Here is a 26,128-nt window from a genome sequence, read left to right as displayed (position 1 = left end):
GGGGGTTTTGTCGAAGGCAAAAAAAAAAAAAAAAAGTCTTAAGTATTTAAACATGTTGGACCATGCATGCATCCGTCCATGGCGTTGTGGGTTTTTTTTTTTGGTCCCCTCCCTCCCTTCCCTTTTCTTTTCACCAAAGTATATTCGTCAAACTGCTGAGTTGGAAAGATTTGTAATGAGTTTTTGAGCTGTACGACTGTGTTTTTTTTTTTTTTTTTCTCTCTCCCCCGCCCTCTCCCTCTTTCTAAATCTTCATCTGACATTAAATAAAGCAAATCCCAAACAGATTAACTGTCGCACGGTTCTGCTCCGTCTCCTCAGTCTGTTCCCAGGTCTGGCTCGGGGCCGGGCGGCGGGAGATGCCCGGGCGGCCTGCGGAAGTCCATGTGGCGCGCTAGGTGGGATCCCGGCGTCCTGAAAGCAGAGGCCCTGGCCCTCCTGCCCTGCGGCCTGGGCATGGCCTTCTCCCAGTCCCACGTGATGGCCGCTCGGAGGCACCAGCACAGTCGGCTCATCATCGAGGTGGATGAGTACAGCTCCAACCCCACCCAGGCCTTCACCTTCTACAACATCAACCAGGGCCGCTTCCAGCCGCCGCACGTGCAGATGTGAGTGGGCGTCTCCGACGGGACTGCAGGGTGGAAGGTGTGGGTGGTGAGGGCCGTCCGGGGTGGGCTCCTGGACTCGGGGTGCCTCCTGGCTTCTGGGCCCAAGCGTCTCATGCAACGGTTCTGGGATCCCCAGATCAGCGAGGCTCTGAGTTGGGAGGGATGTGGGAGAAGTTGCAGCGTGCTGGCCTGTGGGCCGGTTCTGGCCTGGAGTCTTGTTTCATTTGGCCAGGAGAATGTTTTACAAATATTGAAAAAGGAGGTGATTGCACGCGAAAATCCAGACTTCTGGCTTTGCCGTACAAAGCCCAACATCCTGGCAACCCCAGGCCCATACGTCCTCGTGGCAATGTCTGGGGAGCTGAGTTCCAGCTGCCCCTTCTTGGTATTTGGTATTGGGTTACTGACCCCCTGGTCTAATTCATGTTCCTTGTTGTACAGATGGGGAGGACGAGGCCCAGGGAGGGGACGGGACTTGCTGCAGGCCCCCTGGCAGGGTAGGACCCTGGGCTTGGCCTGGCTGTCCTCTCTTCCCTCTGCCCATCCCTTTTGCCCAGACCCCCTTTGCTTCTGTCGAAAAAGCAGGGATGCTTTCCAAAAGGACTGGGGAATTCTGCTGCCCGCCCTTTGGGGCTGATGGAAAATACCAGGGGTGCCCCAGCAGTGGGGCCGCAGCGAGAACATAGACTCGGGACTCCTGTGCACAGGTAGAACCTTTCTCCCGCTCCCTGGATTTTTTTCCAGTGGTCGGGAGGGGTGCAGGTGGCACAGGGTGGAGGTGGATAAATTCCTGGCCCTGCCCTGGGCGACTCCGGATGTTGCCAGAACGTCCTCGTCCTTTGTCCCCGCTGCCCGCTCCCATCAGCCCTGCACCACAGGGCTTACCTGGTGAGGAAGCAGAGGCCCAGACAGGTGACCCACGCGAGCCCACACAGCTGGCAGGCACCAGAACTGACACCCGTCTCCAGCCCAGGGCATTCTCCGTGCTTAGCATCCTTTTGCTGTGATGTCTGTGGACGGAAGTACGTACGTGCCTCCATCTGAGAGTTTAGACATTCGTCTGCTCCGTTGCTGAAACTTCTCTCAGCCCCTTTGGGGTGCCCCTGTGCTGGGTCTGGGTCTCTGACAAGCCCCTGACGAGGGGGGAGCCCCACGAGTTCCCAGTGAGAGCACATGGAGGTCAGAGCTGCGATGGGGCTGCTCCTGGGCTCTGGGGCTCAGAGCAGGCCCCCCTGACGCCCAGGCTGGGTCATATGCCCCCATGAGGACACAGACCGCAGCTTCCTCTAGGACCTTGAGTACCGCCTCTAGGGAGCAGTGGTCAGGTGAGGTATTAGCGGCTGTCCCTTTGGGGAGACGGGAGAATGTAGCACGCGGCCCACGTAGAGAAGGAGCCAGGGGGTCTCCACACCCGGGCCTGGAAGTGGGGTGGGGAGGTTGCTGCCTCATGTTACTGTGTGGTTCCCTCGGGACTGGTCTTCTGTCGTAGAGGATGGGTGCAGAGAGACTATTCGTGGGAGAAGGGGCTCTGGAAGGCAGGTGGGCACCAGGCCTGGGGGTGGGTTCCAGCGCTGGGAACACCCTCTTCCCTGCAGCGCCTGCTCTGGAAAACGTTCATTTCCGTGGGAGCCGCGGGGCTGGCCTGTCAGTAGCTGCTTACTTTATTTTTTGGTCGACTTCTCTTTGGGAAACTAACCCCAGTACCCATTTTGGAACCAGATTGGCAGATTTGGGCAGGATGGGAGGCCCTGGGTCTCAGGCCCGCTCTTCCTTGGTCTCTGGGACCTCGAGGCCTGGCAGGGCTGCTGCAGGGGGGAAGGCCCTCCCAGGGCCGGGTTTTCTCTTCTGTTGCTGGGGTTTATCCTCCTGGGCTGGAAGTGACAGTGCCTGAGGTCCCCGGATGCCACTGGCGACGGGCGAGAGCACCGGGCCCCTCGGGCAGAGCAGGTGGGGTATGTGTCTGTGCCCATTTGTCTGCACACCCATTAGAGGGGCCCCTGGGCACCGCAGATACAGCTGAGTAGTAGCAGGCAGAACACCCTGTCCTGCAGAACACCCCCGCCGGGCAGCCCCCAGTCCCAGAACAGGGCTAGGGCAACAGAAGTCAGGAGACAGGGCGGCCAAGGGGCTGAGGAAGGACCCCCCGGAAGAGCTGACTTTTAGGTTGAGACCCAGAGGACGAGGAGTGAGGGCAGCAAGTTGGGAGGGGGAAACAGGCCAGGCAGAAGTTGCCGCAGGGTCTGAGCCGGGGGGCGGCTGGGAAGTGCAGGAGCGCCCAGCTGGGTGGAGGGTGCGCTGGGCAGGAGCCACGCGGGCCGCCGTGGGCCGGGCTGTGTCCTGAGGAAGGGCAGCGAATGACCAGGTGAGAGAAGGGTGATTCCCCCGCTTAACGACTGCGGGTTATTTGTTCATTCATCCATTTATCCGTCCTCTCGGGGTGCTTGTGAGCAGCTGCCCACCACACCGGTTAGTTAGGAGTATGGGCTCCAGGCTAGCCTGCCTGCTCCTGAGGCCAGGGTTCTGGGCTTTATTGGCAGCGGGGCTCTGGGGAGGCCAGGGTTCCGGGCTTTATTGGCAGCGGGGCTCTGGGGAGGCCAGGGTTCCGGGCTTTATTGGCAGCGGGGCTCTGGGGAGGCCAGGGTTCCGGGCTTTATTGGCAGCGGGGCTCTGGGGAGGTCGGGGGTTTGGGCCGGGTCCTGGGAAGAGCACACAGTGCACCCTGGTTCTGGACTCCTCATCCGGTGCTCTCTCATTGCCTGCTCGGGTCAACCCACCTTTGAAATGCAACTTTGTACACAGCTGGGTGAAGCCGGATCGTGTGGGGACTCGGCGGGGCGCTGTTCCCTCCCACCCCCGTTCTTTGGACTCACACCCAGCGCACCAGGGAAGCACGTGGGTTTCCATGGCGAGTCTCCACTGAGGGAGACGCGGGAGGATGGATGCCACTTCCCAACACGTGATTTATCGCCACCCTGGGCTTTGTCTCTGGGGTGAGGGAGCGAGGGGCCCTATTTAATAAATCCACAATTTACATTTAGTAACAACAGTGACAGTCCAAACGTGGCCTCCGATTGAGCCCTGTGATTTATGTAGTTGCCCCCAGAGAGGCTGGCGGTAACGAGGCTGTCTTTGCCTGAGGAGTGAATGTCTGGATCTGGGTTTTGGGCCCTGAGACGGAAGACCCCTTACCCTGGGGGCCGAGAAACCCTGCGGTGGTCTGGGGAGAGCCCCTCCAGGCACCGGCCCCTTAGTCCTGGGTGGGCAGGTGGACGGGTGGCCTGTTGCTCAGTGAGAAGGTGAGAGCAGTGTTTGCGGGACAGGGTTACCCTGGGGATCCACCTTATGGGGGGCGGGGCTGGTGCCAGGCATGGCGACTCCTCTCTGGCCTTTAAAGGGAGTCCCATCGGCAGATACTAGACTAACCCATTTAAAGACCCTCCAAGCACGTCAGGCTGTGCAGGGTCCTTGAAGACTGCAGCAGGGCGGGGCACTGCTCTGCGTCAGGCTGGGACTGGCCCCCCGTCCCCGGCCCTCCCCTCTGCGCCAGGTTGGGGTGCCGACCCCCTCGCTAGGTGAGACGGAGGCTTCAGAAGGGACCCGGTGGCCCCTAGCCCGTCTGTGCACTGAGAGGTCTCCAGGAGATGGTGTGGGTCAGCCTTGGCCCCGGGAGGGGCCGAGGGGGCGTGGCAGGAAGAAAGCCCTGACCTGGGCTCTGTCTGCTCTCAGGCAGCATCCCGCACCCTCTCCCCAAGGGCTCCAGGTGCAGTTCTGGTTTCTGGGACATTTATGCTTTTTATTTAAATTAATTTTTATTGGAGTATAGTTGCTTTACAGTGTTGTGTTAGTTTCTACTGTACAGCAAAATGAATCAGCTGTACATATACATATATGCCCTCTTTTATGGATTTCCTTCCCGTTTAGGTCACCACAGTGCGTTAAGTGGAGTTCCCTGTGCCATACAGTATGTTCTCCTTAGTTGTCCACTTTATACATAGTATCAATAGTGTATATGTGTCCATCCCAATCTCCCAATTCCTCCCACCCCCCCATACACATTTGTTCTTTACGTGTTTTCTGGGACATTCCATTGTTCCCTCTGCCTCCCCTACTCTTTGTCCTGACAACATAGACTCATCCTTCAGATCTCACCCAGGTGTCACTTCCTTGGGGACACCTTCCCTGACCCTTCCCCAGACCTTCCTAACGGCCCCCCACCCCGATCTAAGCACTCAGAGCCTCCCCTTCGTGACACAGGCTTCAGCCTGTGCTTATGCATTCATTTGTGGGACAGTTTTCTAAGCATCTGTTCCCTCCACCAGCACGGGCTGTCCCTCGAGCCTAGCACAGTGGACAGGAGGAGGGAAAGAAAAGGGAGCAAGGATGAGGCAGGGTGCACGCCCCAGGAAGAGTGTGGTGGGAGATCAAGGAGGGCTTCCTGGGGGTGGTGGCATAACCCCGGAGCTCGGAAGACCAGCAAAAGCAAAGCCAGGATGTGGGGAGGAAGGGCAGGCACAGGGACTCAGGGTGGAGGTCACCTCGGAGCCAGCGCTTCGTGGAAAGAGCCTTGGGCAGTGTGGCCCAGTGCCAACCAGTCCCTGCCCTCCTCTGGGCCTCCGTTTCCCCACTTGTAGGATGAAAGGAGGGGACCAGAGGTCTCTCTCATTCTAGAACGCCACAGCTCGTGTCCAGTTACGTGGCTGGACATGGTTTTGGAACTTCACTGAAGGAACGAGTCCTCTGCTCTCCACCCCCTGGCTTTCAGTATACCCTATTTCCCCTGGAAGTAGTGGGGGGATGGGGCTCTGCTTCTGATGCCCACATGAGTCTTTGGTACCAGGAGCTGCACTTCCAGGGAGCCAATGGCTTAGGGGAGAAAGAGACCGAGAAGGGGTCCAGGGCACAGGAAATGGGCGGCAGGGGGCAGCCCTGGGTGGTTCCCACCTTACAGAGCTGGACTGGAGGATGGGAGGGTCCAGGGCACAGCGAGGAAGTCGCCGAGCCGGAGTGCCAGGCTGGGTCCAGGTGCCGGAGGCTGCATTCTCTATTCTGCACCATCCCTGCCGCCAGGATTCTGGTGGGAAGATCCCTTGTGAGGCTGGAGAGAGTGGTGACAGATTATAGGTCTCAGAGAGAGAGAGAGAAAGAGCCACAGCCTTGATTGGGGCCCCTCAGCAGGCAGATGCTTTGGGAAAGTCGGGTTTGGCCCCCCCCAAACCAGGAACACTTGTTTCCATACCTTCTCTCTGGTCCACGAAGAACGACTCTGGAATAACCATTTTGCTTTGTTTCTTCTAGTCGCGAGAAGGTGTGAGGTTAAATGCCCCAATTCCAGTTCTGAAGGCCTAGGTTCAAATTCTACTCTTAAACATACTAGCAAGTGCCCTGGATGTGGGACTAACCTTTCCAGGCCTCAGTCACTTACTCTACAGGGCTGCTGGAACTCAGGGGTTAGCCAGGGTTTTGCCATTGCAAGTGTCAGAAACCCAATTCAAATTGTCTTATGGGTAAAAGAGAGTTTACTGGCTCACATAATTAGCTAGGAAATCCAGGTTTGGACCAGCGTCAGGCACAGCTGGATCAGGGGTTCAAATGATGCTGCCGAGTCCTCCCACCCTTTGTGTGCTCTCGTTCTCTTTCTCCGTATCTTCATTCTTCTCGCTCTTTTCCTCGCTTCTAAACACCGGCAGGGTTTCTGGGAGCTGCACGAGGTGGTCTCTATGGGTGTCCCGTCCTGTGCCTAGCAGGTGTTTGGTATTCAGGGGGCACTCAAGAAGCATTTGTCCATAGATTGACTGAACGAAATGAAGGCCTGGAAATAGTCCAGCTTGGTGTGAGTTCTGGAACCAAAAACCAGCTTCAAATTCCAGCTCCACCAGCTTCCATAGCTGAGATCCTGGGCACGTTAGCCTTTTCTGCTCCTCAGTTTCCTCATCTATAAAATGGGCACAACCATAGTGCCCTGCTCAGACAGTCATTGTGAGGGTGAAGAGAGCAGATGCATGTAAAGCGCTTAACACATAATGAGCTCTCAGCCTGTGGAAATCATCAGTATCATTACTGTTGTTATTATTTCAAGGTTGAGCATTTGCTGCAATCCAAATAGCCGGAGGACAGTGCTGGGAAATAAGAGTCTATTTTCTTTTCTCTGGGGATTATTAGGTTTGCCTCCTCACTGAGCTCAGAAACCTCGGGGCGGAGGGAAGTAAGAACAGAGTTAATTAAAGAGCTTGGGCTCCAGCAGCAGGCCCAGCCTGACTAGCGCCGGTGCAACTCGCGTGCTCTTGGCTGGCTGATGGCGGGAACTGCTCAGGGCTCCTCCACAAGGGACTCACAGGGGGTGGCATCTCACTCCCTGTGTCTCCTTTTTTTTTCTCTTTGACTTGTTCTCTGTTTCCTTGTGGTGTCCTCACAACCTCAGTGTATGTGAAAAGAAAGAAAGAAAGAAAGAAAGAAGGAAGGAAGGGAGGGAGGGAGGGAGGGAGGGAGGGAGGGAGGGAGGGAGGGAGGGAGGAAGGGAAAGAAAAGAAAGAAAGAAAGAATGAATGAATTTGAATGAATTTGATTGGCTCACTCATGTTCCTTGCCAGGCCAGTAGCCCAGTAGTGATTGGCTGCCTTGGTCCAGTCAGCTGTGTTAGGGGCGGACAGGTGGATTCACAGGCCAGCTCCCTGCAAGACTGTCACATGGGGTGGGGCGAGGGACCCAGAGGACAGAGGAGTGGCAGGAATTACTGGGAGGGGGACTTGAGCTTCCAGACCAGCTCAGGCATCACCTCCTTCTGGAAAGTTCAGGGGGCCCCAGGCCAGGTTAGGGCCTTCTCTGGCCCCCAGCCCCTCTGCTGCCCCATCAAATCTTGTGACTTTATTGTCGTTTCCTGGCCAAGTCTGTCTCCACCATCAGTCTGGGATCAGGTCTGGTTCATTCAGTTCCCCAGCTTTGAGCTCAGGGCTGGTACCCAGTAGGCATTCAGGATGTGTTGTGTTGAGTGAATGAGGGAATGAATGAAGGAATGAGAGGGATGAAGAAGGGCTCCAGAACCCTCCTGTTGCCATCACCAGACTCAGGGATTTTTTCCTCTTCTCCCCGGTCGGGTCCAGCTCTGACCTGCTGGGATTCTAACTTGACTTAACCACCCCCAGAGAGGTGCCCCGCGACCCCCTCCCGCCGCAGCCTGGTGACGTGGAGGTGCCGATGTGACGCTGTAGCTGCGATGGACGGGGCGCGCTAGGGCTCCCCGCACATCAGCATGCCGAACCCGCGTCTCTCGTAAGGTGTTAGTTACGTTCCTTCGAAGTATTTTGTCTGAAGAAAAGAAAGGATAATTAGAAAGATGTCTTTAAAAGTATTTATGTAACTGATGTGGCGCCGCTTTGGTCTGGCGCATAATTAGATTTAAACACAACTCCTCGAGCGGCATCCTCGTTGGGAGAGAGCAGCTCGTTGAAATGTCATTGCGTTGTTTTTCAGTTTTGAGCCTGGAAAAATCAGTCAGCTGAGGAGGCAGAGTGTGGCTCTCGGGGAGAGCCCTGAACTGGGGGGGCCACGAGAAGGCTCCCAGGGGCTCCCCGGGACCAAGAACTTAACAGTTGCGCAGCTTGTTAATTTTCTGAGCATTGTTGCCTAATGAGGTCGCTCCATTTTACAGACGAGCAAACCGAGGCCAGACATTTTCCTAAGGTTACACATTAGTGACGGGCAGCAGATCTGGGATCTGAAGCCTGGTCTTCTGATTCCAGAACTGTTTTCCTACAGGACCTTGGAAAGCCCTTGTTCTAAACCCTATCGGACCATCTCATAGTTTTGGAAAATTGCTGCCTATCTTCAGTGCTTTGTTTCACAAGTTCCCACGAAATTCCCCCCTTCCCTTGTGGCTCTGCCCGGATGCTACTTGTGCTGTCTCTGCACAGTGCCAGAGAGTCGGATCTTCCAGCTGGAAGGTGGAGCTCAGTCCATGCATCCCTGATGGGGCTGATAGCACGCCCCAAGGGGGTGAAAACTGGTTTGGGGGGGTGAAAAAAATCTTACTCTGATTCTAAAGCACAGATAAACACGCACAGTAAATGAACAGATATACAGCATATCTGTGGTGTTAGAACTTTATGAGAGAGGGGTGAGTAGAAAAAACATCTAAAAAGGCCCCTTGGGCTTCCCTGGTGGCGCAGTGGTTGAGAGTCCGCCTGCCGATGCAGGGGACACGGGTTCGTGCCCCGGTCCGGGAAGATCCCACATGCCGCGGAGCGGCTGGGCCCGTGAGCCATGGCCGCTGAGCCTGCGCGTCCGGAGCCTGTGCTCCGCAACTGGAGAGGCCACAACAGTGAGAGGCCCGCGTACCGCAAAAAAAAAAAAAAAAAAGAAAAAAGAAGAAAAGGCCCCTTAAGCGCTGATAATGAAAAAAAAAAAAGGTAGAGAGGTACTACTTGTCAAGCAGCAGGTTAGCTGTAGTCGCCATACAGGTGCAGGCGGGTACAGGTGCCCGGTTGTACCTGTCAGCCCTTCCCACTCATTACCTCGCAACAACCCTCAGGGCTTCCCACGTTACAGAGGGGAAGCTGAGGCTCAGGGGGAAATGTTTTGCCCGGCTAGTGATCAGGAGGGGCAGGATTCGGACGCAGGTGGGCAGGCGGATGTGATCTGGACCACGTGTGATCTGACCTGGCTGTGGTCTGAGTTGATGGGACGTGAGCTGTAGGCTCGCAGCGCCGCGACCCCATGACCCCATGATCTTCTCTCCCCTCAGGGTGGACCCGGTGCCTCATGACGCCCCCAAGCCGCCCGGATACACCCGCTTTGTCTGCGTGTCTGACACCCACTCGAGGACGGACCCCATCCAGATGCCCTACGGCGACGTGCTCATCCATGCCGGGGACTTCACCGAGCTGGGGCTCCCTAGCGAGGTGAAGAAATTCAACGAGTGGCTGGGTAGGTGCCAGAAGGGGTGGTGCCTGTGAGCAGCCGGACTCGGGCGGCCCCCTGCCCACCGTCCTTCCTCCCTGCTCTGCCCGGCCCCTCCCTGGACTTTGTCACCTGTCCACCTCCCCTGGGAAGCCCCCTGACCTCCGGGACCAGGCCACACCCCTCTCACTCTCCCATGACACCTAGGAGGTCTCCTACCCCAGCGCTTGTCTCTGCTGTGATTTTCCATTTGTTGATGGGATTTTTTTGGCCTGGGAGACTTCCTCCCAAAGGGATTTTGTCCAGGTTTGTTTTTGTCCACGTGTGTGTCCAGCCCCAAGTGCCTGGTACAGGTAGATGCCGAGTAAATAATTGATGAGCGGATAAGAGGCTGAATGGGCGGATGAATGAATGACTCTCTGGGAACAGTGATGTCAGGGCAGGCACCTCAGCTGGTAGGTACAGCCACCCACCGTCATTGACGGCTTCTCCAGTGAGGGGACCCTCCAGGCCTCCGTGGCCCCAAGCAGGAGCCCAGGGGGCCCGGTGTGGGTTCCTCCGTGGGCAGCGGAGTGCCGTCCCACGCCATAGGAGATGGTGGGCCACGATTTGCAAGCACGCCCCTAGGGTTTTGTCCTTGGCTTTGCTTTCTTCCAAAATAAGAAAGACATAAATCTGGGGTACCTCCTGGGAAAAGCCGTTTGCTTGGAATCCAGAGACACCTCACAGCGAATCTCTCTGCCATGGCCCCAGGAGACAGATGGGTGGTGGCCCCTGGGCTGCCCGGTGTACTGGGCTGCTGACACAGAGGCCTGGGTACGGGGCGGGCCCACCTCCCCGTGCAGCCCCTCGTGGCCGCCAGACGGTCCCCCGCCTCCCCAGGGGCATCCCGCTGTGCAGTTGGCTGGGAGCTGTGCAAGCAGAGGGGGGCCAGGAGCGAGGCGGGTGGCTGCAGCGGGAGAGGCTGGCTCTGCCAGTCGAGACAAATATTTACAAGCAAGGCCTTGCACTCCCCTTGGCAGGCTTGGAGCTTTAAATATTGATTATTCAAATGGGAAGTTCTCGTCAAGGGGCCTGTTTGGGCTGAGCCTTGTGAAGGCTGGCATGGGAGGGGCTCCTGTCGGTGAGTCTGCCCTGGGCTTCTCCCCACGCCCCGTGCTGCTTCCAGGTCCGGGCTGCTTCCTAGGAGGGGACCCTCACGGAGGCTGGTTTCTTGTCCCCCTGCTGTGGGTCTCAAAAGATGTGAGGCTGAGCTGAGTCCGTGTCCCAGGCAGAGAACAGGAGTCGCTGGTGGCCGGGCACCTGCTTGTGTGCCAGGCTCCTTACCACCACTGCCTGGTTGAATTTGAGGAACAGCCATTTGGGGTGGGTGCCGTTTAGACCCCTATCTGACAGAAGACGATGTCGGCTCCCCTGCACTGAGGTTCCCGAAGTGAGGGACTATTTCCGATGTCCCCCCCGGCCCAGACGTGCTCGTCTCCAAGCTGAGTGAGTAAATGAACCCAACAGTTGCATGTGCCAGGGGGGTGATGGCCAAGGGCTGTGGGATCTCAGTGCAGAGGCTGGCGGTGGCCGCTTCCCAGGCTGGGGCGGCTTCTGGGACAAGCCGCCGTTGGGCTGGGCCCGGCCTGGGGAGCTGGGCGATGGTGCTGGGAACAGAGCAGCTGCAGGCTGAGGGGACAGCGGAGGCCAAAGCCTGCGGGGGGACACTTGAGAGGTGGCATGACGTGTTGTGACTGGAGGGAGGAGGTTTGGAGAACGTGAGGGTGATGAGCCTGGAAAGAGGGGTGGGGGCTCCCTGAGACTCTGCAGATAAGGGGAAAGCAGGGGCCTGGGAGGGCCAGCACGGTGAGATGTGGCCATTTTAGGAGAATCTCTTTACTCGCCTCCTCGTGCTGGAGGAACTTAGGAGGCTTTCTTCATGTCTGCACTTGACGTGGGATTGATTTATTGATTTATTGATTATTGATTATTTGCCTGGATCATCACGGGTGGGAAGGGTGAACTTACAGAGGGGTCTCCCTTTTACAAAAGGAACCTCTCCCCTTGGCAGCCTTGAAGTGTTTGCAGATGTCAGTGTTTGTCACTCAAGTGGGCTGGGCGGGGCTTCAGCCTGAAGAGTGACAGAGCTGGAGGAATTTGCATGGGAGTTAGGGCATCAGTAGGAGTGGGTTTATAGCGGTCCGTCTGCAGCTGGCTTTTTGGGAACTGGCCCACTGCGCAAGGTGACTCACCTCTGTGGGCTGGTGGTTCACGTGCCAGGGGTGTGGTGATGTGGCAGAGATGGGCTCAGGGTGGTTTTATAAAGGGCTCCGTGTTTATTGAGTGTTGGCATGTGCCTTTATGTATATTATTAAATCATTTGCTTCTCTTGATGAGGGAACGAGGCGGGAGCTATTGTCATCCCCACTTGACAGAGGAGAAACCGGGGCCCAGAGGAGTGAAGGAACTTGCCCAAGGTCACACAGCTAGTAAGTGGCAGAGCTGGGGTTTAAACCCAGGCAGTTGGACTCCAGAGCTGAGCTCTCGTCCTCTCCTCTGTTATCACCTCTCTTGTTTTTATGGTGAAACCTCACTGATTCGAAGTTAAGGTGTGGGCTGTGCCTTTTGGGGCCAGACGTCCAGGGTCAGCTTTCTCCCAGGTGATAGCAGTCATGTGACCGCTCTGAGCCCCCCTGGCCTCGTTTTAACTGGGGGTGGTCAGGCTCCCCTTGACCTGCCTGCCTCTTTGGAGGCAGGTTGTTTTGAGACTCCACTGGGATGGAGGAAATGTTCGAGTGTGTGTACTGTAAAGGGCTGTGTAGGTGTTATTACTGCCTCCAGGAGCTGGTGTTTGCAGATCAGGGCCCCCTTGGGGTAGAGGTAGGGGACATGGGCTGGTCCCACAGTAGGCAGTGGGACCTACTTGACCTGAGCCTTCACGTTGAGTTGCAGGGAGAAGCAGTAGATGATTTGTGGGTAAAAGTGTGTGGAGTTGACCTGCGATCTCAGCTGTGTGGGCAGTTCTTGCAGACACACACACACGCACACACACTCAGCAAAGACCGCAGGGGTATTCATTCGTCCATTCAGTACACCTCACTGAGGGCTCTGTGCAAGCGTGTCCCATGCAGTGGGTGATGGTGGGGAGTGAGGACAGGGTGCTGCGTCTGGTGATGGGGACACAGTGGATGGGTGGATACACCAGAAGCAGTAAGAGAACCGTTCACGTGATGAGGATGGCAGAGCGCTGGCCCCGGGGGGCGTGATGGTGACTGAGAGCCCCTTGAGGCGCCATGGAAGGCCTCCCTGAAGAGGTGGCTTTGGGTGAGAGTGAGGGGATGTAGGAGGGACATTCCAGGCAGGGGCCCAGCGGCTGCAGAGGACCTGAGGGCAGGCAGGCAGGTGTGCAGTGTGGAGGGTTTGTCACCGGTTGGTTCAGATACGCCCTGTGGGCCAGCGGCAGGAGTTTGGGGTTGATTCTAAGTGCCATGGGGTCTTTGGGAAGGTTTGTGTATGGGAGTGACCTTTTAAAAGGCCTGGATTGTGGAGACAGCAAGGCCAGTGAGGGCAAAGGCTCTGGAATGTTCCAGAAGCGATGTCTGGGAGATGGGATCATGAGGGATTTTTATTTCCTTCTTTATGGCTCTCTCTTTCTTTTTTCCCTCTGATTTTCTATAGGGAGCATGTATTATTCTCGTAGCTTTAAAAAGGCAACACTAAAATCTCGCTGTTTTTAAAGAAATGCTGGCCTCTCTGGTGTCTGGTGCAGTGTGTCCCAGGATGGGGCTAGGGGCCGCGCTGGGCTCAGATCAGTGCTGGTGTCATCCAGCCACTCAGAAGCTCTCCCCTGGAGCCCCTTCCCTAGGCCAGCGGGGCCCCATCCACCTCTCAGGTCCACTGGCCAAGCCCTTCCTCCGCCCGAGTGAGAAAGTTACAGAGTTGAAATTCATAACCAGCTTCTTCCCTGTTCATTGATCTTACGGAAAGCATCTAAAATCATATTCCAGGGGGCACCTCCAGACAGACAGGAGAAGGTTTAAAAAGTTAATAAAGGCCCTCCTTGTAAGAGGTACCTAACTGAGGAGAGGTGCGTCTAAACTTACGCGACCGTAATTTGCTGTCGGCTGCGTTGCTCTTGGCTTGGGTGTGCGTGGTGTCCACGTTTTGCCCACTTGCAGGCTTCTGTCTGGGTCTGTGTTCTTTGGGGGCCGCTGGGTTGGGGATGACAGGGCCCCTCTGAGCAGACCCTTTTTCCCTTCGGCCATTAGTATCCCAAATACGTTCATGAAATAGAAACACCAGCTTGATTTGTAAATGTCCCCGTAAGCAGCTAAAAAATTGCTAAGGATGGGCTTTCTGGCTATAAAGAGTGAAAAGAAGAGCAAAATTGGCTGAAAATGGAAAAGGATGTGCTGGAAGCTCCTTGCTCCCCCGCAGTAACTGCGTGATGATGGACCGGCAGCGTGGAGCCCACAGACTGGTTGGCCCAGTAAGTCGTGTCTGTGCAGGGAGGTGGGACGGCGTGAAGGTTAAGAGCTCCCTCCTGGAAGTCAGGCAGACCTGTCTTCACCCCTGCTTCAGCCTCTTATTTGCTGTGTGACCTTAGCTTAGCCACTCAACCTCTCTGTGCCTTATCTGTAAAATGGGAAGAATTATTTACCTACCCCATGGGGGTGGGGAGGATTGAAGAATCATGTTCCCATACAGAAGCCCTCCGGAAGTGGCAGCTGTTGTCGTAAGAAGCCTGCCTCTCCCTGAGCTGAGTCCGCCACGAACACAGGGAAATCAACGAGCCTCAAGGTCGGCGAGCCATCTTCTTCCAGCCACACTGGCAGACTCCAGTGCCCCACCTGGGCCCTGCCTCATGCTTGTCCCCCAGCTGGGAAGGCTCTTTCTCATCCACCCGACAGAGTCCTACCCACCCCTAAATGTCATTCTTGTGAAGCTTCTCCCTGCCCCACTGGGCGGCATTGGTCCCTTCTCCCTGTGCGCCCAGGGCTCCCTGTTCAGTCCTTGGTGGTGGCCCTCACCTTGTGGAGGGAATTGTCTGTGTCCTCATGCCTCCCGTCCGCCCTGCCTCCCCCTGAGACTGTCAGCCCCTGGAGGGCAGGGCGAGTCTCATCCCTAGCACCAGCCAGTGCCTCAGCCGGGGGAGGCCCTGGACAGAGGTGTAGACTCGGGGTGCATGCACTGTGAGCTGGTCCCTGCGTCCCCAGTGGGGCTGGTTGCTGTTGGGTGGGACAGCAGTAAACGGGGCTTCGAGGAGGGCCGGGCTGTGACGCAGAAGAGTGTGGGCATGGCTGTCGCAATACGGGACTCCGGGAGGGTCTGCGAAAGGGCAGAGGCTGAGTGGGGGTCTCCAGGATAAGCCTAGGAGCTGAGGCCGGCAGGTGAGCCTGGGCTCGCCACTGGAAGCTGGGGGATGCTGAGGGTGGGGACGGAGGCCGAGCGCCCGGGAGCACCCGCCTCCCAGGATGCCATCTGCGGAGGCAGCGCCTGACCCTGAGGCCGCGACATGCCTGCATCTTCCCCGAGGGAAGAACACCAGGCCAAATTCTGCCTCTGGCTCTGAGTGACAGCCATGTCCTCAAGAGCTGTCAGTTCATAGGATGCCGGAAAGCCCGCTCTCTGCGACTGGCAGGGGCCAGGCTGGCCTCCCCACGCCCCTGTCAGGAGAAGCCTGCAACCACTGCGTCCCTTGCTCCCACCCCCGGCTCCTGCAGCCTCAGACCCCGGCTCTGGCCTCAGAGCGACTGCCCAGAGGCCACAGCCGGGTGCTCACCCCTCCTCTCCGCCTCCCCACCTGCCTGATGCTGCCCCGTCCAGCTTGGCTTCTCCTTCCCCAGCTTCCACACCTCCCTCTCTGGGTTCCCTGCTTCTCCATCTCCTCCTTTTGTTCCTGGTTCTCCTCCTTCTCACCGAAAGTGGCTCCTCCTGGGACCAACCGTGGGCCTCTCGACCCCTTCTTTCCAGATGATAGTCATACCCCCCTGCTCTTGCTTCTGCCCAGACTCGCAGACACCTCCATCTCCTCCCAGACCTGATCCCTCTTTGAGATCCAGCCGGTATATTAATCAGTCTTCTCAGAAGACACCTCCTCCTGGCTGTGCACCAGGATTTTAGACTCGTTTTTTAGGTCCCAAACTGAACTCCCAGACCTCAGCCCCATCCCCAGAGGCTATGTCGTAAGACGTAGGCCTCCACTGAGACCCTCCCAACCACAGCTCCGGTATCCTTGCTCCCTTCCCTCTGAGGCCATCAGGGCCACCCACTATTTTCGCCCTGCTGTTGTCTGTCCTGCCCGTGTCTTCTTCACTCACTTCCATCACCTGCCGAGCTGCTTTGGGGTCCCAAGTGGGCCGTCCTGCCAGCCTCCCCTTCCTCCTGCAGGATCCTGTGAGCCCCTCGAGGGTTGAGACGGCGCCTAGTCCGTGCAGGTCCTCAGGACCCAGCCCAGCCTGTCCCCAGGGGTGCTCACGGGAGTCTGTTGAAGAAAGCGTCGAGAGGTCTGGTTACCCACAAGGGGGTGGTTAATTAAGTGGCACTACCCTTAGCGGCATCAGGCAGGGGAGGAAGATGAGGACTGGCAATGGAGAGTTTAGAAGTTATAATTAACTTTTTACTGGCGCCCTAGCATAAAACAATATATAAGACAATGTAAAAGGGGTCCAAGGATTTAGTTAAATAGAGCTAGGTCTTTTGCAAGTAAACCCTTAATTAAAATCTGTGAGGGAGGAAGGGAGAGAAAGGGAAACGGAGAAATCACTCCGAGGTGATTTCTCTGTTTTTTGCCTCATTTGCCACTACGTTGAGGGCCCGAGGGCCGTAGGGGGTTGGTGCAGAGATGGGCTCCGCGCGTCCTTTTGCCTCCTTGCTGTTGGACTCAGGAGCAGGAGCTGGCAGGAGCTGTAGGTGGGGCTGAGGATCTCCGTGCTCCCCAGGATCCCCAGCAAGCAGGAGCTGCTCCCTGGCACAGAACTGTTATTCTCTGTGGGAAACAGTTTTTTCGGATGCAGCTAGAGGTTGCTGACCTCCTCACCCACTGCCCGGGTTCGGCCCTTCTCTTCTCTCCCTTCCCCCTCCTCTGGGGTGAGGCCAGGCTTCGGGAAGGCTTTGCTCTGGGTCACCACTCCCCACAGCTCTGTCCCCGGCAGCTTGTCCAAGTCGCTGCTTTTGTCTTATTCCTGAGACAAATTGTTTTTACCGCCATCCTTCCAGCCTCCCCACAGTGGGACACCTTCTTCCCAGAGTCTCTTACCTGTGTGTGTTCACTTGTGTCTCTTTATGCCCGGTACCTGCCCCGGGTCGTGGAAGTGCCGCGGGCCGTGGAAGCTCCGCGGTGGGCATCCAGCGTATCAGGCCTGAGAGACAGGACCTGGGTGACCCCGCCCGGGCCGTGCACACCCCAGGTTTGGGGCCAGACACCTTCTGGGTTTCCTTGGGCAGAGTCATCCCGCTGTCCTGCCCCACGCGGCCAGGGTGGTGGGGGAGGGATGGGTTTCCTGGGACTGGTCGAAGTCCCCAGGGTGTGGGCAGCTCAGCTGGCCAGCAGGTCCAGTCTGACAGGCCTCACGTTGACCGAGGTCAGGACTCACAGCCGCGGGAGAACAGGGGAGGGGTCCACACGCATCCCAGTCATCCCATGTCTTGAGCGGAGGGCCTACTGTGTTCCCTGTCTTGGTGTTGGAGATTTGGTGATGACCCATGTAGCCCCTGCCAGGAGGGCCCGAGGACGAATGCAGGGTCATGCGATAAGCAAAGTACAGTAAGTCCCTACATAAGAACGAGTTCCGTTCCGAAGGCACGTTCCTAGGTCCAATTTGTCTGTACGCCCAGCAAAGTTAGCCTAGGGACCCAAGTAACACAATCGGCTGTATAGTACTACACCACCACTGCTTTTACACTTGCTTCCGGACGTCCTGGGCTTGAAATAAAAATACTATACTGCTGTACTCTACACGTTCGCATCTTTGAAAGTTCGCAGCTTAAAGGTTCGTAGCAGGGGACTTACTATAAACAGACAAGATCATTTAGGGGATTGGATGGATGAATCAGATCAATGATCAGGGCGAGGTGATAGTGACGGGGGTCGGAGGTGTCTTGACGTAGGTGATCTAGGAAGGCCTCTCCGAGAGCGTCCTGAGCCGGAGAGAGTTGTTTGGGGTGCAGCCCGAGGCCTGCAGGGCTGAGCCCAGTGATGGCAGAGGCCAGGGAGGGAGGCCCCAGTCTGCTGACCCGCAGGGCGAGGATGTGGATTTTATTCTGAGTGGTAAAGTGGCCACAGAGCGGTGGGGGGGACATGGTGTGACTCGGTGTTTTTTGCTTTCTTGTGTGTGTGTGTGGTACGCGGGCCTCTCACTGTTGTGGCCTCTCCCGCTGCGGAGCACAGGCTCCGGACGCGCAGGCTCAGCGGCCATGGCTCACGGGCCCAGCCGCCCTGCGGCACGTGGGATCCTCCCGGACCGGGACACGAACCCGTGTCCCGTGCATCGGCAGGCGGGCTCTCAACCACTGCGCCACCAGGGAAGCCCTGACTCAGTGTTTTGAAAGTCCCCTTTGGCTGCTGGGTGGTGCGTGACCGTAGCAGACAGGGGAGGACGCTGGGACTCCAGGAGAGGCAGGAGGGCTGGGAGTGGACCTGGAGGTGGCCAAGGGGGCAGAGAGCAGACAACGCGGGCAAGTGTTTATCGCCAAGTATTTGTTAAGCGAACGAAAAAGGAAAAGAAGAACCTTGTGCTGTGGTCACTTCAACCAAAATATCCAACCAACTTCATTTTCTAAAGAGCTCATAATAATCGTCCCTGGATGTGTACAGTAGACTTCAAATGGCTTCTGGCTCCTTTGCTCATTAGTTGGCTACAATGTCCTGATCCAGACATTTTCAGAAACAGGTTGCTCTTCCCGCAAAGACCCGAGATTGAATAATTAAGACAAAAAAAAATTTTTGGACTCTGGGTTCGTGTCATTTCTGGCTGCGTCTGCTCAGAAGCACGTTGGTGTTGAGGAATTCTGGTTGCGTGTAGTCGCAGCAGCCAGGGTGACTGTAAACGCGTGCTCGCCCAGAGAGCGGGAGACCCGTGCTCAGGTAAAAATCTAGAGGAAGAGCGCAGTGGATTCAGAAGATTAACTTGCTCTATTCTTCACCGAAAAGAATTTCTCACAAAGCCAAGCTGCGTTTCAGGGGCTAAAAGAGAGAAAGTTAACTTCTAATACAGATGAAAAATCTAGAATTCTAAGTGGTAGTCAAGCGATTTTGGCCAACCATAATTACAGTATTTTCATGTTAATATATAAACCCCCCCCCCCCCAAAGGTGTGCTTAAGTGCTAATTATCTATTTACAACAGAATGGCTTTGGAAGTGAAATGAGACCCCTGGTGTGTGTGTGTGTGTGTGTGTGTGTGTGTGTGTGTGTGTGTGTGTGTATTTCGAACATGTTTTGCAGTGGTTTTTTTTTTTTAAGACCATCATCCTAAAAATCTCTGCCTTAAGTTAAAAAAATATATATTTTTTTTAATGTTTAAATAAGGGAGAAGGGCATTTCTCTGAAAGATCTGGGCTCTTTGAAAGTTCTTCCTTCGTTTTATTTTGTGTGTTTTGTTGTTCGTTTGGACTTTTTGCTTGCTAATTTATACCCCACCTTGTGTCAAAGGATTTGAGACGGTTTATAAAAACAATAAGAATAGTAAAATGGTAGAGTGTTGATGATAAATTAAAAGCCAGTGTTAAGAAAAAGAAATCAGAGCAGCTCAGAGGGAGTGCCTAGAATATCAACACCTGGGGCTCATGTGGACTCTGTGGGCTGGAAATTGGAGCCTGAGCTTCCTGGGGGCCAAGGTGAAAAAGATAGATGCATTTGGCAAATGGCTGTGATTATGGGAGGAGGAAATGTGCCAGCCCCCCTGAATGGTCCATCCCCTGTGGACGTTTGATGTCTATTTCATTCAGCTGTGAGTCCCTTGGGGATCAGACCTGTGCCCTGGTCGTTTCTGTGTAGGAGGACCTCGGTAAAGATGTTTGTACTTGAGTAATAACAATGAATATTTGTTTAGTCTTCCCCAGTGTATAAAACATATCTGTCATTCATTTTGTGCTTTCTGTCTCCCTCCTCTGCTTTCTTTTGGATTGATTGAAGTTCCTTTTTTTCCCCTCTACTGGTTTGGAAATTCTACATTCCTTTTCGATTTGTTTAGTGGTTACTCATAATATTTTAATATGCGTATCCAACTTAGCCTAAAATTAATCAACATTGCCACTCTTGCCCGAAGGTCCCTGGAGTGCACCCACCCCGCCCCTCCTCCCACCATCTTATGTATCTTTGCTGTCTGGTGTCTCCCTTCTCACTTGTTTTAACCCTATCCCTTAGTAGTCCTCATCATTATTGTGTGTTTTCCCATTTGCACCTGATTCTTTACTCAGTGGGTGTTTGCTGACCCCTTTTTACGTGCAGGGCCTGATTCTGGGCACCGAGGATGTAGCAGTGAACACACAGAAGACAGGCCATGGATAAACAGAGCTTTGATATGTTGGGGGATCAGGGATAAGAGGACAGGGCATGACATCACCCTCTGATGAGGTGACATTTGAGCAGAGACTGGAATGGAGGGAGCCAGCCATGCAAATGTCTGCGGGGGGCGGCCATTCTGGACAGAGCCAGCAGCACTTAGTCAGGAGTGTCGGTGGCACATTTGAAGACCGGCAAGGAGGCACGTGGCTGGAGTTCCATGGAGGGCCTGAGGGGCAAGTGGGAGAAACAGAGGCTGCGTGGGGACCAAGTAGGGTTGGTGGGGTTGCTTCACGTAGGAAGTGGCACTTGACGGGGTCCTTGGCATTTAGATAGTGTTCGGATGAGTGGACGGTGGGGTGCAGGCCTTCCAGCTCGAAGGGGCAGGCTAACCAAGGGTCTGAGGCTGGAGGTGCTGCTGCCATTACCGTTCATTCATTCATTCATTTGACACACATTTACTGAGCACATACCTAGTCCTAGACTCTGCTAGATGCCGAGGATACAGTGGGTAGCAAAACAACCAAGACTCCTACTCGAGAGAAATATAAACAAGAAAAGGCCATGACACGGTGGAGACAGAACTGGGTGAAGTGGTAGCCTGTGATCAGGTTAGACACTCACCTGCCTCCCAGGTGTGAGACGGAGGGCAGGTGACTCCCCTGCCCTGCATCTCTGGTTCCTCATCCGTCCAGTGGAGGATGTTGATGCCTTCCTCCCAGGCTGGTGATTGTGCAGGTGAGAGATGAAGTGTTAGAAACAACTTGTGCTCTGAGGCATTTTCACTCGTCAGCGTCAGCGCTGGGGCAAGGCTGTGGAACCATCAGAGGAAATCGTTGGTTGAAAGAGAAATAGCTTGCTGGCCATTCACGAATTGGGGGAAGCAAGATTCTCTTGCTGGTATGCTTCTTTTCTTTCTTTCTTTTTTTTTTTTCTACAAACATGGAGAGATGTGTTTGGATATGAAGTCAGCCTGTGGGTTTTTTTTTTAAATGTCATTTTCATGTTGGACTTCATTCCAAAACAGGAATAGTCAACAAGTCAGAAAATCCTGGCCAGCACAGAATTGAAATATTCTGTCCCCGTGTGCACACAAACTTCTGAAATGTCTGAGGGATTCCATTTTCCTGTCCACACCACCTTCCCCTGCCTGCCTTCTGCACCTGGACTCAGCGCAGCCTTTGTCAGAAGTTCTGTGACTAGTTCGGTTTGGAGACTGTGACCACCGCTAAGAGAGGGTATGGAAAGTGCCCTGTCATCCTTGTCATTGGGTGTCTTCTCATAGGGCGTCTCCCTACCTGCCCTCTCCCAGGCAGCCCTTCTCAGACTTCAGGTGCATGAGATTTCCCTAGAGAGGTTGGGGGAGGGGGATCTTGTTAAAGCGCAGATCTCAATGCAGCAGGCCTGGGGTGGCTGGAGCATCTGCCTTTCGCGCCAGCTCCCAGCCGAGGAGGAGCAAGGCCCTAGACCTGAGCTGTCCAGTAGTACTGCGGCCACCTGCCTCTCGTGGGTTTTGAGCACTTGAAATGGGGCCAGTGTGACTGAGTAACTGACTTATGTGCTTCATTTCATTGCAGTTAGTTTGAAATTAAATAGCCACAGCGGGTTAACGGCTACTGTAGGGGCAAGACACCCCCTTGAGGTCTCTGCTGTTCCTGTCTCTATGGGAGAAGGAACCAAGCTTAGGCGAAGAACTTGCCCAAGATCGCACAGTAAATTAAAGTGGAATCGAGGCCTATGCTCTTCTAAAGTGTTTAAAGTATTTCTTTTAATGCCTAAGGTGACCTGTTTCATGTGGGAACTTCCCCTTGTATATTCAGAAAATCCCAACCCTTGCTATTAGCAGATTCCTCCTTACCAAGTCTGTGCTGATATTTATGGTCAGGAGTAACGCTTTATAACATCAGGACCAACTAAGTAAAGTCATGTTTAAGTTGTGGATGGGACCTTACATTTCTCACGTGAAAAACACATTTTGCTGCAAAGCCTTGTGTACAAGTCTCACGAGGGCTGAACAACGACGGTTGTTTTCTGGATGACACTTTACAGTGTAAAAGTGCTTTCATGTTGTTTGCTCACCTCTCCCTTGAAGCAAACAGCCTGGGTCCTGAGTAATGCCATTCCCACTTCACAGATTAGGAGACTGAGACCCGGTGCAGGAATGTGGTTTCCCCGAGGTCACCCAGCTCCTGGCTCTCAGGGGTCACCTTTCCAGAGAGGCCTTCCTGATGGCCCTACATTGATCTGCTTCTCTACCCCAGTGTACCCTGTCCTGCTCACCTGGCTTCATTTTTCCATATCTGTTATCCTCACCTGACCTGGTACTTAATTCTTTGTTCCTTTATTGCCCATATCCCACGAAGGTCCACTTCTGGAAGGCAGGGATCTTGTCTATCTCAGGCATGTTGCGTCTTCAGCACCACGGACAGCACCAGCCCCAGTAGGCACTCGCTATTACCATTTATTATTTATAAATTAAATTCCTGAAGTGACAGAGGAGCCAGTGGAAAGGATGCAGGCTTTGGAGCGGGTGGGACTGCCTCCCCAGCCCTACCTGGCCACATGCCTGCTGCGCAACCTTGAGAAAATCATTACTCTCTTGGGCCTCAGTGTGTCCATCTACAGTGTGGGGCTGACACACCTTCTTTGTAGGCTATTGTGAGGATTGAATAAGACACTGCAGTTGGGATCCTGTTCAAGCGTGTGGGTCTGGATACACCCCTCGGGTGTGGATTGTGGCTCCGTTCTTCCAAGCCACCTGGCTTTCGGCATGTTATGTCCTCTCCCCTGGCCTCAGTTTTCTCATCTGTAAAAGGGGGCTGATATTGGGAGGGTTCAGTGAGGCAGGGGCTGATCTGGGCTCAACATAGGACCTGGTGTGAGATAAACACATAATAATAAATGCCGCTACTGTTTTTGTTGTGGCTATTTTATGAATGCATCTAAAGTGCCCAGCAAAAAGTAGATGCCCAGTTGATGGGAGCTTTCATTACTATTATTAACATCATGCACGGATGCCTTCCTTTTTAAAAAATATTTATTTATTTGGCTGCGCTGGGTCTTAGTTGTGGCACAGGGATTTTCTTTGTCGCGTGAAGGATCTTCGTTGAGGCATGCGGCATCTAGTTCCCTGACCAGGGATGGAACCTGGGTCCCCTGCACTGGGAGCACAGAGTCTTAACCACTGGACCCCCAGGGAAGTCCATGGATGCCTTCCTTTTTAAAAATCGGATATTTAAAAGTTAGGATTTAGTTCTTTGAAATTTGTTTTAAAGAAAATCAGGGTTTCTGGTTTTTTTTTTTAAGTGTTTAGGTTTGTTTCTTTGATTTCTCTTAAGAAGAAGAATGGCACACCTTTCCGAGCGTGCACGGTGCAGATGAAGATCTGAGAGCTCTCAGAAGGCCGTTTGGAGCTAATTCTGGGCTGGTTTGACAGCCATGACCCTGAAGGGGAAACGTGGAGCCGACAAAGCGGGGCTTTCTCTGGTAGCATCCCAACCTCTCAAAATAGTCACTTTCCAGACTAACGTTTGTCATGTTTGTGTTTGAAAGTTTTTTGTTCATCGATCCAACCGTATCCCCTCTCCCCTTAATGCTCTTTTTTTGGTTTTCTGCTGTGTCCGGGGGAAGTCCAGATCTTCTCCGGGCAGTGGAGACCCCTCCTGGTGTGACCCCATCTGTCCCTCCCAGGCCTGTCCCCACTTGCTGCCCCGTCTGCCCTGGGCTTCTAAGCAATTACCGAATACCTAGCAGGTGATTTTCCCACCTCCATGCCTTTGCCTGTGTGGGGTCCCCTTCCCGGGATGCCCTTCCCAGCCTCATCTGCCTGGAGAGCTGCTATTTCTATGGTGCTCCTTCTTATCCACCTTTCAGAGGTCCTCCCTCACTCCTGGTCAGGGAAAGGAAAACTCGCTACTGTTTACGGTTCCCTATGACTTGGTACCGCCCTCATTACAGATCCCAGATTTCCTGCGTGTATCTTTTCCACACTAGACAACAGGAGAAGAGGCTGTGTCGGGACCTCTCTGTCCCCAGCTCCCAGCACAGGGTCCGGCACTTATTAGGGCCAAGGAGAACGACTGTAGAATGAAGGAAATGTCAACAGAGGTGGCAAGATGATTTTACTTTCATGTATCTTAATCTCCAAAATGTTTATTTAGCTTTAAAACACTTGGTTTCACTAAGAAGTATTTAAAAAAATAGGAACCTTTTGCCTTAATCATTTTCAAATACTTATTTCAGTGAATATTGTTTTGGGCCAATTTTTTTCCCCTTTAAAAGGGTTGTCTGTAGGTGTCACAAGGCACCAGAGGAACCTTTTGGAAAAAGGTAACACGAAGGCCAGGTATCTGTCCCCGTAGTCATGTCTTTCATCCAGGGCTGTCAAACCCCAGGTGAAATCCATGCTGGGAATTTTCTGGAAGGATGGAAGCAGGTATAGGCTTCCTGGCCTGGAGCTCCTCAATTAGGACTTTTTGATAAAGGGGGAAGGGTGAGGGGGCCAAGACTCTAGATGGCCACTCAGTCCCTCTCCACCTGTAAACCTTGATGACTTCTAAAGTTCTAGAATTGTTTGCTTTTAGAATGATTGGCTTCCAGGGCTCTAAGATTCTAGGATTCTAAGAGTTCCAAGAACCTATGGTTCTACCTGCTCACAATTCTAGTGTCTGGAATTCAAGGCCCTTGGTTCTCTTCTTTTAAGATTATTTTAAAATTTAAATCGTGGTTAAATATACATAACATTTACAGTTTTAACCTTTTTTAAGTATGCAGCTCAGTGCCATGAAGCACATTCGCACTGCCATGCAGCCATCACCCCATCCACCTCCTGAACATCTTCCCAAACTGAGACGCCGTACCCGTTAAACACTAACTCCTCCCCAGCCCCTGGCACTCACCATTCTACTTCCTGTCTCTGTGAATTTGACTACAGGGACCTCGTATAAGTAGAATCACACAGTATTTGTTCTTTTGTGACTGGCTCATTTCACTGAGCAGAATGTCCTCAAGGTTCATCCATGTTGTTGTGTGTGTCAAAATTTCCTTCCTTTTAAAGGCTGGATTATATTCCATTGTGTGGCTATGCCACATTGTACTTACCCATTTATCTGTTAACGGACGCCTGAGTTGCCCCCACCTTTGGGCTGTTGCGAATATGAGGATACAAATGCCTGTTTGTGTCTCTGCTTCCAATTCTTCAGGGCATATACCCAGAAATGGAACTGCTGGATCATATGCTAGTTCTGTTTTTAATTTTTTGAGAAACTTTCGTACTGTTTTCCACAGTGGCTGTTCCATTTTATATTCCTACCAACAGTGTCCAAGGGCTGTCATTTCTCCACAACTTTACCGGCACTTGCGGTTTTCTGTTTTTCTGATAGTAACCATCCTGATGGATGTGAGGTTGTTATCTCACGGTTTGATTTGCAGTTCCCTAATGATCAGTGACGTGGAACATCTTTTCACGTGCTTATTGGCCATTTTGGAGAAATCTCAATTCAAATCCTTTGCCCATTTTTGAATTGGAATTTTTGGGGGATTTTGTTGTTGAGTTTTAGGAGCTCTCTGTATATTCTGGGTATTAACATCTCACCAGAAATATGATTTGCAATTCTTTTCGCAGTCTTTGGGTTGCCTTTTCACTCTGCTGATGGTGTCTTTGATGTACAGAAGTTTTAAATTTTGATATATTTTTCTTTTGTTGCCTGCACTTTTGGTGTCATATCCAAGAAATCATTGCCAAATCCAATGTCATGGAGCTTTCCCCCTATGGTTTCTTTTAAGAGTATTATAATTTTAGCTCTTAACTTTAGATCTTTGTTCCGTTTTGAGTTCATTTTTGTATATGATGTTAAGGGGCCAGCTTCATTCTTTGGCATTGGATGTCCAGTTTTCCCAGCATCATTTGTTGAAAGACTGTTCTTTTCACTCTTAGCCCCTTTGTCAAAAATCATTTGACCATATATGTTTATTTCTGGGCTTTCTCTTCTGTTGCATTGGTCTATATGTCTGTATTTATGCCAGTACCGTACTGTTTTAATTACTGTAGCTTTGTAGTCAGTTTTGAAATCAGGACGTGTGGGACCTCCAACTTTGTTTTTCTTTTTCAAGATTATTTTGGCTATATTCAGGGACTCTTGAGA

General features: G+C 53.5%; 1 protein-coding gene across 1 annotated transcript in view; it reads left to right on the top strand.

Annotated features, from left to right (window-relative positions):
- The first annotated feature begins 324 nt into the window (after positions 1–324).
- MPPED1 (metallophosphoesterase domain containing 1) overlaps positions 325–26,128 on the top strand; it is a 64,577-nt gene continuing 38,773 nt past the window's right edge. Inside the window, exons 1-2 of the mRNA XM_065887720.1 lie at positions 325–608; positions 9,346–9,527. Of these exons, the coding sequence (XP_065743792.1) occupies positions 385–608; positions 9,346–9,527 (406 nt within the window). The 5' untranslated portion in view covers positions 325–384. The remainder of the gene's footprint in view (positions 609–9,345; positions 9,528–26,128) is intronic.

This window comes from Phocoena phocoena, chromosome 11 (assembly GCF_963924675.1).
Source record: "Phocoena phocoena chromosome 11, mPhoPho1.1, whole genome shotgun sequence".
Lineage (NCBI taxonomy): Eukaryota > Metazoa > Chordata > Mammalia > Artiodactyla > Phocoenidae > Phocoena > Phocoena phocoena.
This window is presented reverse-complemented; position numbering and strand designations above follow the sequence as displayed.